The sequence below is a fragment of the Canis aureus genome, chromosome 19, assembly GCF_053574225.1.
Source record: "Canis aureus isolate CA01 chromosome 19, VMU_Caureus_v.1.0, whole genome shotgun sequence".
In the NCBI taxonomy this organism is placed as follows: Eukaryota; Metazoa; Chordata; class Mammalia; order Carnivora; family Canidae; genus Canis; species Canis aureus.
This window is the reverse complement of record NC_135629.1, coordinates 1,610,925-1,624,732: the sequence shown is the minus strand read 5'-3', so window position 1 is coordinate 1,624,732 and position 13,808 is coordinate 1,610,925. Positions and strand designations below refer to the sequence as shown.

At 55.4% G+C, this 13,808-nt stretch overlaps 1 protein-coding gene across 6 annotated transcripts in view; it reads right to left on the bottom strand.

The window, feature by feature from the left end:
* The window catches only part of CFAP100 (cilia and flagella associated protein 100), a 56,525-nt gene that overhangs the window by 23,113 nt on the left and 19,604 nt on the right, over positions 1-13,808 (bottom strand). For 4 of the 6 annotated variants that reach the window (XM_077857564.1, XM_077857569.1, XM_077857567.1 and 1 more), the window contains 8 exons: positions 11,691-11,791; positions 8,775-8,967; positions 7,157-7,224; positions 6,920-7,083; positions 6,599-6,679; positions 5,988-6,169; positions 5,600-5,632; positions 5,397-5,523 (listed from right to left, as the gene is read on the bottom strand). In XM_077857564.1, the coding sequence (XP_077713690.1) occupies positions 5,397-5,523; positions 5,600-5,632; positions 5,988-6,169; positions 6,599-6,679; positions 6,920-7,083; positions 7,157-7,224; positions 8,775-8,967; positions 11,691-11,791 (949 nt within the window). The remainder of the gene's footprint in view (positions 1-5,396; positions 5,524-5,599; positions 5,633-5,987; positions 6,170-6,598; positions 6,680-6,919; positions 7,084-7,156; positions 7,225-8,774; positions 8,968-11,690; positions 11,792-13,808) is intronic. The other 2 variants (XM_077857566.1, XM_077857568.1) reach the window with 1 other exon arrangement.

The window sequence follows — 13,808 nt, the reverse complement described above, 5'->3', positions numbered from 1 at the left end:
TAGAGTTGCTGGCTCCATTTGTCATTCTATTTCTACCATTTCTTTCCTGCCCACCTCCCCTATCTAGGTTTGCCCTTGGCACTTGTCCTTGACAGACTACTCAGAGCTCTCCTTTGATACCGCAACCACCTCGACTGATCCTGAGCACCCTACATGGGCGGGGACCATCCTGCACTGGCCTCAGGGTTGCACTCAGTATGGGGTCCTGGAAGCCCCCGCTGGATGGGACCTGGCTGCCACTGACTTCCAAACCTGCTTCCATCGCCCCTCCTGGCCTCCTTCAGCCCAGGCCCTGGCCCTGGATGTGCAGCTTCTGCTAGCTGAGAAGCAGGTGGGGCAGGCTCATAGCCAGAGGCATTTGGGCTCTGCCCCCAGGAACCTGGCTGAGAACTGCCTGACTCCAGCCCTGACCTGACACAGGAGAGGTGCTAAGTGCAGGGCTCTGTGGGAGCCCAGAGGGGGAGCCCTGGAGGATTTCCCAGAGGAAGGGTCACAGTAACAACCAAAGCACTCACCAGGCCGGTGCCTCATACTGAACACTTGATGTCCATTTGGCAAATGAGCATGCAGCTTAGAGAACTGGCCACCCACCCAAGGTCACCAGCAGGGTACTGCTGGCCTAATTGGCACCTGAGAATCTGCCCTCTGGATGAACGTAGTCTGGGGGGCAGGCTGGACTTTAGCTCCCACTTGTCCTCTCAACTGAATGCCTTGTGCAGCCCGCCACCTGCTCGACTGTACTCAGTGGCCCTGGTTGCATGGCTAACAGATGGAGAGACCTGGATAGTGTGATCCATAGACCTCTCTTCCAAGGGATGGGCCCAACATGGGGCTTTGATGGCGGGAGCTCCAGGCTGAGGACAATCCAGGCAGAGGAAGCATGCATAGCTACCCTCTTGGAGCCTCTGTTCAACACTGAAGTGGAAGAAACAGTTCCCACTGGCCAGGCTTGCAGGGATCAAGGTTAACCGAAGGCATGTGCCCGGCCCCCCAGGGGTGGCTGGTCTCCAAAAGGCACCACATGATGCACAAGGATGAAAGTGAGCCTGGAAACTGGTAGCACTCAGGTCCCCCCCTCCCAGCCCAAGATGCATCAGTTCGGGACACGGTGGAATGAGAACATCAAGGGGGGGGGGGGGGGATGCACTCACAGAGGCGTGGAGCTCAGGAGCAGGTGGGTGACAGACCACGGGAGAGGCCGTTGGAGAGAAGGAAGGACAGGGGATGGTGCACGTAAGGGGTGAGCAGAAGATACAGACCCGCGAAGGAGGGTGGCGGGGAGGCTCCTGAGCGCCTGGACCAACTGTTCTTGCAGCCCAGGTACTGCGACCCTTATCTAAGCCGACAGACTAGAAAGCTTCCAGAAGAGAGCACAGGAGACTATTTCAGTGACTTTGGGATTGGAAAAGATTTCTTAAAGAGGGCACAAAATGCACCAACCATCAAAGCAAAGATTGGCTAATTGGATTCAAAATGATCACAATGAGAGAGTAATAAGACAAGTCACAGGCTGGGCAAAGATATTCATACTATACTCTTACATGGAGAGGTGGCATCCAGATAGATAAAGAACTAATAGAAACCCAGAAGAAAAAGACCAATAGTCCAATAAAAATGTACAAAAATTGGGGCAGCCCGGGTGGCTCAGTGATCTAGCACCGCCTTCGGCCCAGGGCATGATCCTAGAGACCCAGGATCGAATCCCACGTCAGGCTCCCTGAATGGAGCCTGCTTCTCCCTCTGCCTGTGTCTCTGCCTCTCTCTCTCTCTCTCTCTCTGTATATCTCATGAATAAATAAATAAAATCTTAAAAAAAGAAACCCTGAATGAAATATCTATATATTTTTAAATGTACAAAAATTGAACACTTTACAAAGGAGGATCTGAGTGGCCATCATATTTGTCATCATGAAAATGTCATGAAGACCATAATGAAATACCACTCTACCCAGTATTAATCCTGTCTTCTCTTTTCCATATTCTGTTATGAATATTCCATTTTCACCCATGGGGCTGAGCTGACCCTGGACTGGATAGACCGTCCCTGCCAGGGCTGGCCAATTCCAGACAAAGTAAAGGACATACCCTCCAAGTGCAGACCCACCAGTCCAGAGCTCAGATCCCAAGCTCTCACAGCCAGAGCCACTAGCCCCCTGCCCTATTTGCCAGATACCTGAGGACACCCGTCTGTCCCAGAGCCCCGAAATCCTTCAAGCCCGCCAATCCTAAATCCACGTCCTCTGCCTCACTCATTCTTTCCTGCAGAAACTGCAAGAGGGGGCTTCTGTCCCCTGTTCCCCAGCTCCCTGTGCCCCCAGACCCAGCCTCTTGCCTTCCCAATGCCCCCCTCCTCATGGGAACTGAGTGAAGGCCATCTTTTCAATGACATCATCTCCTGATGTGTTGGTCTCACTGAACGTCACATTTTCTACCAAGACACTCGATTTGCAAACGCCGCCGCCAGAATAGAGACTGAGGGGACCTACAACAGCCCAACCCCAGGGTCTGAGCTTGCCAGGCGAGACGTGGGGCCACTGGAGCTCTCCTGCCTGCTGGCCGGAGCACGAGTCTGTTTGGAGGCCTGGGCACAACCGCTGCTCACCTCCACCCAGCAATCCCACTCTCATTTCCAACACACAGAGGGCTCGTGCTCACACATAAAAGTCCAGGGGGCATGCCGCAGCTTTAACCAAAATACGCAGCTCTGGGGAACAGCTCCAAAGGCCCCACTCGCCACGTGGAGACAGGACCCAGACTGGGGCCTCTTGGGAGCCGGCGTGTGAAAGCAGCACCAGCCAGCTTTTGCGCACAACCGCGCAGACATGCAGCGGGAGAAGCCGGCCAAGAGCATGCTGGGGCCCTTCTCACGGCACCGAGCGTCAGCACAGGGAAGAGCCCCAGGGCAACAGATCCAAACAGTGCCAACTTCCTGGGTGAGGTCTGACCAAGGAGGGCCTGAGGGAGTTCTGGGCACCGGGAATGTTCTATGGCCGGGTCTGGGTGTGATTACACAGGTGCCTACATGTGTGAAAATTCAAGGATTCCCTTAAGATTTGTTCGTTTTGTTATCTGGCAATAGCATCAATATAAGAGGGAAAAAGTAAAGGAAGACTGACCATGTCAGACACTTCCCAGCCTCTGGAGGCTCTGACCTGAGGTGCCAGCTCCCCCTGGGTGCTGGTACCCCGGTTTTCTCACCACCCTCCAGGTGGCACTGGGGCTTGGGGTGGCTGGCTGGGGAAGAGGCAGGAGGAAGTCTGTCTTGTGGTCACTTGCTGCAGCTGGAGAACACTGGTGGCTGTGTGTGGGGGTGTTGGGGACTGGCAGGGAGATATCTGGGAGGTGTTTAAGAGGCATCTGGTGTTCCCATAGTGGGTGCTGTAGGGGTTAAGAGGCAAGAGTCACTGGAGTTGGGACCTGTCCAGGAGGAGGGCTGGCCTTCAGCTGGAGCATCCAGGATCACTGACAGCTGTTAGACATTGAAACGACTCTGCAAGACCAGCAGACCCACCCCTGCCCCAGTGCCCCCTGGGACAGTAGATTTTGTTCACTTGGCTAGGTCCAACATTATCCTACAAGGTTCGGTGAAGATACTTATCAGATGAGATGAGCAAATCAGTGGACTTTGAGTAAAGCAGATGACGCTTCATGGTGGGCCTTGTCCAATCAGTTGAAGGCCCCAAGAGAAAAAGACTGACCTCCCAGAAAGAACAGGGAATTGTCCCAGCTCACTGCCTTCAGACTCACGTTGCAGCAACTCTTCCTCCCTGGGTCTCCAGTCTGCCAGCCACCTGCCTTGGCTCTCCAGTTTTGCCACTCTGGCCCAAGGGGGCTCCAGATTGCATTCGACAGGTAAGCACCCTGGCAGTGGCCCTGGCACTATGAAGGCAAGCGCCTCACAGCCATGCGAGCCCCCCCACCCCACAGTCACACATCATGAATAAGGCCCCAACTGTACGGGAGACCAGGGGCTAGATGGCCGGGGGAGGCTACAGTCGGCCTCCACACGTGCCCCCACCTATGCTGTGCACAGACAACGAGCAGCACAGGGCCAGCTCCCTAGTGAAAGGGAGGATGGGGTAAGAAAAGCACCTTTGCTCGTACTTAGGTTGAATGGGCGGAAATGCCAGCGTTCTATTGAGCTGCCCAACAGCAAGCAACGTCATACGGTTCAAGGAACCGTTAACATAAAAATGGCCGCCAAGGGGCGCCCAGGCCTTGTCACTTCCTCTCCGGTCACGATCGCAGGCTTAGCAGGGAATCTGCTTAGGATTCTCTCTCTCCCTCTCCCTCTGCCCCTGCGCCTACTCGCGTGTGCTCACTCTATCAAGTAAATAAATCTTAAAAAAAAAAAGGGCTGGAAGGATATGCAGTAGATAACAATTCCCACTGCAGTGCCACCTGCGGCTTCCTGGCCCAACAGTCTGGGTGGAAGGGGGCTGGAAGGAGGTGCACGGGTGCTGGGGGGCGGAGGCACAGGGTGAGCCTTCTCAGCTTGTATCTTTCTATATAGCTGTGATTTTTCTGAATGTCTTACTTAGAAAACCCCTAAAACTAAACACATTTTCAGTGAGGGAGGAGGAGTAACTGGGGGTGACCCAGCAGCAGGGGGAGGTGGAGGGTTTGGCTCTGGCCTTGTAGGCAAGAGCAGTTTTATATGGGGACAGGTTTTCATTGGCTCACGGATCTGTTTGGGGTTTCTATTTGTCCCTCTCATGTTTTTAAAAAAGATTTGAAAGTCAGTCACACTAAATCTGGGTAATTTTTTTAAAAAATCCAGATCTGAAAAAATAAAAAATAAATAAATAAATAAATAAAAATCCAGATCTGGGGATGCCTGGGTGGCTCAGTGATTGAGCGTCTGCCTTCGGCTCAGGGCATGACCCTGTGATCCTGGGATCGAGTCCCGCATCAAGCTCCCCACAGGGAACCTGCTTCTCCCTCTGCCTGTGTCTTTGCCTCTCTCTCTGTCTCTCATGAATAAATAAATAAAATCTTAAAAAAAAAAATTAAAAATCCAGACTCTGGCTTCTCTTGAAAAGCTCTGGAGCGCTGGCCTCATTGGCCAGCACTCCTTGGGCACCGAGGGCTGGCAGAGCCTGTACCCTTCTGCTCACACCTGTATATACTTGACTGTCCCATTAGCATCCAAGTGGGTCACCCTAGGCATAAGTTTATCAAATTGGACAGAAATAAAACTGTTCAGAAAACATCTTGATTTGGTGCTTAAGTCAGACTAGACACTCTGCATGTTGGGAACAGCCCCTCCTCATGGTCACACTCTTCCCGGATAGGCTGGACTCATCCTGGGCACCCCTGGCCTGGAGCCCCTAGGGAGCACCGCCCCCCCCCCCCCGGGCCCAGCCACTTTCTTACCCTACACTAGGCCCACTCACCCTTTAGGGTCCAGCCCGCTACTCACGCTGGGCTGGCGGCTATGCTGGAGGCTCATGGCACTGGACAGGATCCGCCCCAGCCGGGCCACCTGCAGGAACTTCCAGGGCTTCTTTGGGCCCTGCCCATCTGGAGGAAGCAGAGGAATGGTTTCCATGCACCCCAGCCCAGGGCGGGACACCTCCAGCTTGGGGCAGCCACGTACCTCTGGAGCTTGCTTTGCTCTTGATCCCTGGTCCTACAGGAAGCAGAGGAGGATTCCAGATGGCTCCCACCGGAGTCAGGCCTTCAGCAACACTGCCTGAGGGCAGAGGCTTCCCCAAGATGCCCCCAACCTTCTTTCCCTGAGCTTCAGAAAGCAAGCATGGGAGGGAAGGAGGGAAGCCCCTTGGTCTGAGTTAGCACAGGCCCTATCTTGCTTGAGTGAATGTGTGGGCAGAGCCACAAGGCCTTAAGGGGCAGCTGCTGCCTCTGGTGGGGCTTTGCGAGGTCCCCAAGGGGCCCCGGCCTGGGGCCTGGACACCTCCAAGGCCACCGCCAGCAGGTCACAGGGTCTAGATGGACCCAGGGACCCTCTCTCTCTTTTCCGCTACCTTTGTCTCCAACTGAGGAGAATAAGAGGTTCTCTTTGGGGGGCTCGGTGGCCTCCTTGGCCTTTTTGAGAGCTAGGTGCTTCTTCTCCTTTTCTTCCAACCACTCTTTGGGCGACAGCTTGTAGAGGAAGTCCTTGTAGATCTTGTAACGCTGCAAAGTGTCTTCAAATTTGGAGATTTCACTAGACCCGGGGAGGGGGTGGTGAGGTCAGCTTCTGCCTGCTGGGACCCCCTCCACAGGGGACCACCTCTGAAGCCTGGTCAAGCCTGGCAGCAGCACTGTTGTGCCGGGGAGAGGACACCACCCTGCCGAGGACCAGTGGGGGCCAGATGTCCAGTTACAGCCCTCTGTGACCTTGGAGTGGCGGCTACCCTGGGGACTCTGCCAAGTGAGCCCTGCCTCCCGCTGGTGTGGCCTGGGAAAGTCACTGAATCTTTTCTTGACCTCTGTCACCTCATTTGTAAAATGGGCAGCTGAGTCCCTGAGCTATTTAGGTTTGAGAGGTGAGGCTGTGAGGTTTGTGCAGTGCAGGGGCCCTTTTTTGCCTATAGGAGAGGTGTGCGGGGAAATGGTGGCAGAGCCAGCTCCCCAGGCTCCCCTCTGAGCTCGCCTTTTGATGTTCATGATCTGGGTGGTCAGGTCGTGGATCTCAAGGATCTTCTCCATCTTTGCTTTGGTCTCCTTCTCAGCCCTGAGGGTGGGGTGGGGGTAGGGGCGGGAGCCAATCGCAGACTGTTAAGGAGGGCATGCACACTGCCCTGGGGGGTGGGGGCCAAGGAGCTGCTAGGGGCCAGTGGGCAGGGTAAAGGGTGGGGCGGGCTGCGAGGTGCAGGCAGGTGGGGCGTAGGTGCACAGCCCCGGGGAGGGGGCACCGGGGGCCGGGGGTGCAGGGGGCGCCGGGGGCGCGGGCCGCCCCTCTGCACTGGCTCACGCTCTCAGGGCCTGCACGGAGCTGCGGTCGTTCTCCCGGAGAAATTCGTCGAACAGGGCAGCGTCCTTCTCCAGGGACTTCTCGGCCCGCTCCAGCTCCGCCTCCTCCTTGGTTGCCAGCATCTCCAGCCGCTGGATCTCATTCCGCTTCATGTCCAGGGCGTACTGAGGGCCAGCAGCGTGGGAGACGGACTCCTTGCAGGGACGGCCCCATCCCCTGCCCTGCAGCTGGGCTTACCTGGATGAGGAACATCTGTCGCTTCTGGTTGATGTAGTTGCTCATGTTCTCAGATTCCATCTTCTTTTCTGCAAAGAGGGGAAGGATGCCTCTAGGTGGGGGGCGGCGGGGGTAGTGCGAGGGAGACCTCAGCTGGGCTAGGATGCCGCTCCTGGCAGGTGCTCTGCTGAGAGGCCCAAGTCATCCCAGGGACTCTGTTTATGTGTTGCACTCTGCATGGTGGGAGACTGGGCCAGGTGGGAAGTCCTTTCCTATGCCTAACTCAAGCCTCTCTTGCTGTAGTACTCTTCTCATCTGGAGTGAGACTCTGGACACCCCTGCGCTGAACGTTTCACCCAGCTGGACCTAATTAGGCCAGGACCTGCATCAGGGTGTTGAGACAAACATGGGGCAGCATGATCTCTATTTGGGGTGCTCTAAGCCCCCAGGATCCAATTTAGTTAGTAGCTAAGTCTAGACACCAGGGTTTAAGCCAGGTGGGAGGAAATTAAGGCAGGCATCTGGAGAGCCAGCAGAGAGCCAACACATTTGGGGCTGAAGGCCAGGGGAGCCTTTCTCCCTCATCTTTCTGGGGAAGAAGGCCTAGATGCACCCAGACATTGGAGAGGCAGGGAACCGAGGAAAGGGCTGAGGAAAGTGGCTCTCTGTGTTGTCTCTCAATCCCTCTCCTTTCCCAAAGACCCTGATGTGACATGGGAGTCTTAAGTCTAGAAGCCTGGCAGAGACCCAGCTTGGCTGCAGCCTCCCTGGGCCACCTGTGGGCAGGCCCTTCCCTCAAGGAGACCCAGCTCCTCACTGCAAATCAAATCTGGAACAAGGACATGTATTGTGCCTGAACCCCTTGGGTCCAGTCTTCCCCATCCAGACACTACCTGCCTCTCCCAGGTCTTAGGAGACAGAATGCAGCAATGTGCAGTGCTGTTCTCCCTCCTGCAGAGCTGGGCACACAAAGCTTAGGGGTTTGAGCTTAGGGGGGTGAGCTTAGGGCTCCCCACCCAAAAAAGCAAGTCATTGGGTCAGGGGTGGAGGCTGGGGGTCTCTTTAACATTCACATTCAGTACACAGGCAGTCCAGTTGGGTTCTGGGACTTTATCATCTGGGCTCGTAGAATATTCAGTACTTAAGATGTCCTCCTGGGTCATAAAATTAACAACAGCTCACACACACAACTTCCTTCTCACTATGTGCAGCATCTAAAGACGTTGAATCCCACAACCCACAGGTTGGCACTGTCCTAGGCCAGGAGAGGAACCTGCTGTGCAGAGCTGGCCCAGGACCGCGGGGTCATTCGATGCTGAAGCTGCCATCTGAACTGCAGGGCCCAGTTCCAGACCAACACTACCACCAAGGGAAGCAGCTCTATCTTACTCGTGTGCAATCTGCATTCACGTGCACGGTAACATTCCGAATGCACGCGTATTGGGATTCAAAGGCTTTCAGATCTGCAGTCTGTCTGGAATAGAGCTGTGTGCAGGCGGGGGCGGGGGGTGGGGTGGGGGAGTGTCGTACACAGAAAGACCACCCCACCCCTCGTCCCCACTGCATCGTAGCCCTGCCTCTCCAAGCAATTTGTAAGCACTGCCCACGCACGGAAGGCAAGGCCCGATGGCGGGGGCACCTTTGGTCATGGAGAGCTTCCACGCCGTGTTGTCCTGGAAGGCACGCAGCCGCTCCGCCTCGGCGCGCGCCTCCTTGTCCTGCATCTGGTCCTCCAGCTGCAGCTCGCGACGCAGGCTGGTGTGCTTGGCCGACACCTTGGAGGAGTAGGTCATCTTTTGGTGCACCCGCTGGACAGTCTTCTGCTCGCGGTCCTGGTGGCCGTGGGCCGACGTCGGTTTCTGCGCCCTCCGCCCCAGCCTGCGCCCCGCCTGCGCCCCTCGGGTCGGCGGGGATGCGCACATGCGGGGGGAGGGGGGGGCGGAGGTGCGCACCTGGTCGGGGTGCGGGGGCACCAGGCCATGCACACCCACTGAGCTCGGAGGCGGCTGCGAGCTGTGTGTCTAGGGGAGCGCCCGCAGCAGAGCACAGCTCCCGGGCTGAGGGAGAGGTGGGCAGAAAGCGCCTCCAGGGAGCGGGGTGAAGGCAGGGGTCGCCAGGTGAAGGACAAGGTGCCCATTTGGAAGTGAGTGCAGTGACAAAGTCACTAGGATGATTCCTCCCATATCTGAAATTCACACTTGGTGTCTCTCGCTGTGATTTGCTAGACCTGACACTCCGGGGTCCAGGTTCTCTGAGTTTCCAAAAGAAAACCCGAAATCCGCAGTTTGATCTGCAAGCTCAGCCGTGAGTGTGCACCGGGGTAAGGGGGCTCCGGGGCGCGGGGGCTATGCCCCTCTGCAGCTCCTGTCCACCCTGCCTGCCTCCCGCCTGTCTCAGGGCTGCTTCCCTTCCCAGGCCTTCACTTGGAGGATCCTGGGATGGGGGGGGGGGGGGCTCTCCTTCCCCCAGGTCTTTGGCTGCAGGGTGCCCGGCCCCTCCTGCTGCCCAAGCCCTGGGAGTCCCTGCAGGGCTCACTGGCTCAGCATCCTAGCCTGCAGGGTCAGGCAGGCCTTCACAAGTCCTCTTCCTTTGTCCCCCCGCCCCCCAGGGCATTTCTATTCCCTGCGGGCCCTGCAAGGTGGAACAGCCCATTCAGCCCCTAAAGGTGGCTGTTCAGGGAAACCTCATCTGTGAAGGGATTCAGCCTGAGGCCACTAGCTTGCCTGTCCATGCAGAATAACAAAGTGGTGACATGTCACCTGTTAGAATCCCAATGGCAGCCATTAGAAATGACAAATACCCACCATTTGCTTCAACGTGGATGGAACTGGAGGGTATTATGCTGAGTGAAGTAAGTCGGAGAAGGACAAACATTATATGTTCTCATTCATTTGGGGAATATAAATAATAGTGAAAGGGAATATAAGGGAAGGGAGAAGAAATGTGTGGGAAATATCAGAAAGGGAGACAGAACGTAAAGACTCCTAACTCTGGGAAACGAACTAGGGGTGGTAGAAGGGGAGGAGGGCGGGGGGTGGGAGTGAATGGGTGACGGGCACTGGGGGTTATTCTGTATGTTAGTAAATTGAACACCAATAAAAAATTAAAAAGAAAAAAAAAAAGAATCCCAATGGCAGACCTCTGCGCTTAGAAGAAACTGGGCAGCTGCTTGGGGTCCATGTGAGATTGGGGGCTCAGCTGGGGCAGGGGGAGGGGTGTCGAGACTGGAGGATTTATGAAGGTAGAGGCGACCTGGAAGCAGGGCCAGGCTGGGAGAAGAAAATCCAGTTGTGCACCGGAGAAAGAGAAAGGTTTCTAAGTCAACATCAGGGAAAGTTGTGCATGTGCCCGCTGTGTTCCCCACTTGGAGGCCTCCGAGAAGTGTGTACTGCCAGGGATGGCTTTGCGTGAGTGCCCTAGTGGGCACACAGTGTGGCTGGAGGGCAGGGAGCACATTGTTGGTGGCCGCCCAGAGCTTCTATGAGGAGGTCTGGGGTGTGGCTGGAGAACATGCATGTCCTTATGTGTCTTTGGTCATTGTTGGGGTGTCAGTGGAAGCCACCTCACCAAACTGAGCCCTGGGTCAGGGCAGACAGAGTCAGCCCTGGAGGGAGCCTGAAACACTGCCAAGCCGGTGCCCCGGAGAGCGTGTCCCGGAAACATGGCCCATGCTGACTGCTTCTCAGGGAAGATGCCCACGGGTGTGTCCTCCCAAGCCTGGCTGTGGTGATGCTTGCTTGCTCCAGCCATGCTACAGGCAGTGGGAATGGGCAAATGGGACCTTGGATGGGGAGGGAAGGGAGACTATGCTGGAGTGCAGACAAGGCATGGGCTGGGGGTTGGGGCTGGCTGTGGGACTCCCAGGTACTGCTGAAGGGCACGCGTGTCTCCGTGCGTGTGTGCGCATGTGTGCATGTTTGTGTATGTATTTGGCCTCCAAGAACTCCAACAAGGGGGATCATGCAAGGCTGGAGCAGTTGGGGGTGGTCTCTTGGGGGAGGTAGGAAGGTCCCTGAGGTCTGAGATGGGCCTTGAAGGACAGGGAAAGTCTCTGGAGCAGATGGCATCTCATACAAGGGACAGCAAAAGCAAAGCCTGGTGACAGAGCTAGGTACCGCGGCTTCAAACAGCTCACTCTAACAAGACCGAGGAACCCTGTAAGACAGTGCAACAGGCCAGAGACTGGAAAGCTAGTCAGGCTTTTGAATTGATTTTTTAAAAATGGTGAGCCATTGGGCACTTGGGTGGCTTAGTCGGTTAAGGGTTCTGCTCTTGATTTTAGCTCAGGTCATGATCTTGGGGTCATGCGGTCGAGCCCCCATCAGGCTCTGTGCTCAACTTGGGGTCTGCTTGAGATTCTTTCTCTCTCTCTCCCTCTGCCCTCAGCCCGCTTGAACTCTAAATAAATAAAATGCTTAACAAAAAAATAGTGAGTTATTGACTATTCTAGAGTGAGAGAGTACCCTGAAGAAATACTCTTCTGAGAAGGGCAGTCTGGCTCCACGTGTGTGAGGGAGGGGAGAGTTGCGGGCAGACTTCAGTCCTAGGTACTCACTGTGCGAGACTTATTCCGCTCCTGATCTCTGAGCAAGAAGAAATCCACATCTCCAGATATGTGGAAAGGATTCGCTGAACGGTCAGGAACAATCATGGACACTGGGGAGGGAGATACGTCATTGGAGAGATGAGCCAGCTCCTCCAAGTGGTGGCCTGTGCCTCAGGAGCCCCGGTGCCCTCCCAGTACAGCACGAGGAGCTTCCTTGAAGGCACGAGCAAGCGGTGCACATTCTCTTGGATCCAGCTGTGCCTGAAGTCCAACCTTCCAGCTCCATGAACTCACCTGTCTGGTATAACCTAGTTGGACTTGGGCTTCTGTCCCTGGCATCTGAAAGAGACCTGGTGAACACAGCCTCACCTATGTCTCGGGCATCTGGCCCCCTGTCCCCTCTTGTTTAAAGTCTCAGGAACCCCTGTTGCATAGAGGAGAGAAGCAGGATGGGGGGAGTGATGGAGCCAGCTGGCAGGAGGCTGGCCAACTCCAGGGCCGGGGCACCTGCCTGCAGAGGGCAGAGGGCAGTGGGCAGTGAGCACTCGGGGTGAACAGGCCTTGTCTGCAGGGTTCCCTAAGAGCCTCCCAGGGGGAGGCTGAATTTGTGGGAAGTGATGGCACAGCACCTGAGGCCCAGGTTGGGGGCAGGGCAGGCATCTGGAAGATGGGGGGGCGGTGCCACGGACTCCAATTCTGCTGCTCTCCCTACCCCTGTGGGTAAGATGTACTATCTCAGCTCTGCAGGGACAGGACCCAGAAGCCACCAGACTAAGGGCTAAAATATGGATGCTTTCTCCCCCATCCTCGATTTAGAAGAAACAGAGTTCATTGTAAAACAAAACAAAACAAACCATTCTTGGAAGTAAAAGAGTATGATAACCAAATAACTTCTCCACTTTGAAACAACTGCTGGTAACATTCTAGGGGTATTTTCTGCTAGTGCTTTCCAACACCTATTTTTAATAATTTCACATCTTTAAGAAAGACCATCATCAGTAAATGCCTGCAAAATTACGAATTCTTTGCAAGCCCTGTACGCAGTGATCAAAGGCTGTAGGAAGGCATGACCCAATCGGGCCTGGATAGGGACACCCACAGCAGCCCCAGCACTGCCCCGGATACCCGGGTGCCATTGCCGGCTGGCTCCTGGCAATTGATTTCCTGAAGGGAGGCCAGAGGGCAGCGGCTGTGAGCATTTCCAAGCTTCAGAGTCCTATCCGGCCTGCATTTCTGGAGGTCTGCCCCGTTTGACACCATCCCCCGTGAAAAGGGGAGCTGTGAAGAGGATTGAAGTTACACACTGAGAGTCTCAAAATACCTCTGCACAAGATCATCCTGATTGATGACCAAGAGTAGAGCAGCTGGCTTGCCCACTGCGTTCTGCTCAGGCCATCAGAGGGAACCAGGGCGGAGGCCAGAGGGCTGGGCCTGCTCCTGCCAGTGCTCTCTGGCAGTGCCTGCCCGTGATGCTTCTCCTGCCCCCGCTGTGTGGAGGGGTTGGGAAAGCTCCAAGTCTACAACTTCTGCGTGCTAGTCTTTCAGCTTCTCTCTAAGAATTAAATCCTGTCAAAATAGACACTTCTAGGGGTGCCTGGGTGGCTCCATCGGTTACGCATCTGTCTTTGGCTCAGGTCATGATTCCGGGGCCCCTGCTCAGCTGGGAGCCTGGTTCTCCCTCTCCCTCTGCCCCTACTTGTGCTCTCTCCCTCTCTCTCTTTCTGTGTCTCAAATTAATAAATAAATCTTTAAAACAATAAAATAATTTTAAAAAGTAGACATTTTTAGTATTTGAGTGAGAAGAATAAAGAAATATTATCTACTCCTGGGCTCAGCAGAGAGGAGGAAGCCAGCAGGGCCTCCAGTCGGCTCTCTGGAGAGGAAGCATGTGGGAAGCATGTGGGAAGCCTGGCTTCTGGAGAGGGTAGCATGTGGGAGGAGGTGTCCGAGACAGAGAGAGGTCACAGGGGTGGTGCTGGCCCCCAGGGCCATCAGGGACTGCCGGGTAGGAGGGACAGAGATGGGACGGGGCTTGTGTGGCTTTGGTTTGCAGCGTGGACTCTCATCCTATGCCTAATTATGACTTTCTTTTACACCGACTTTGATTCTGACACAGAGGTTCCAGAA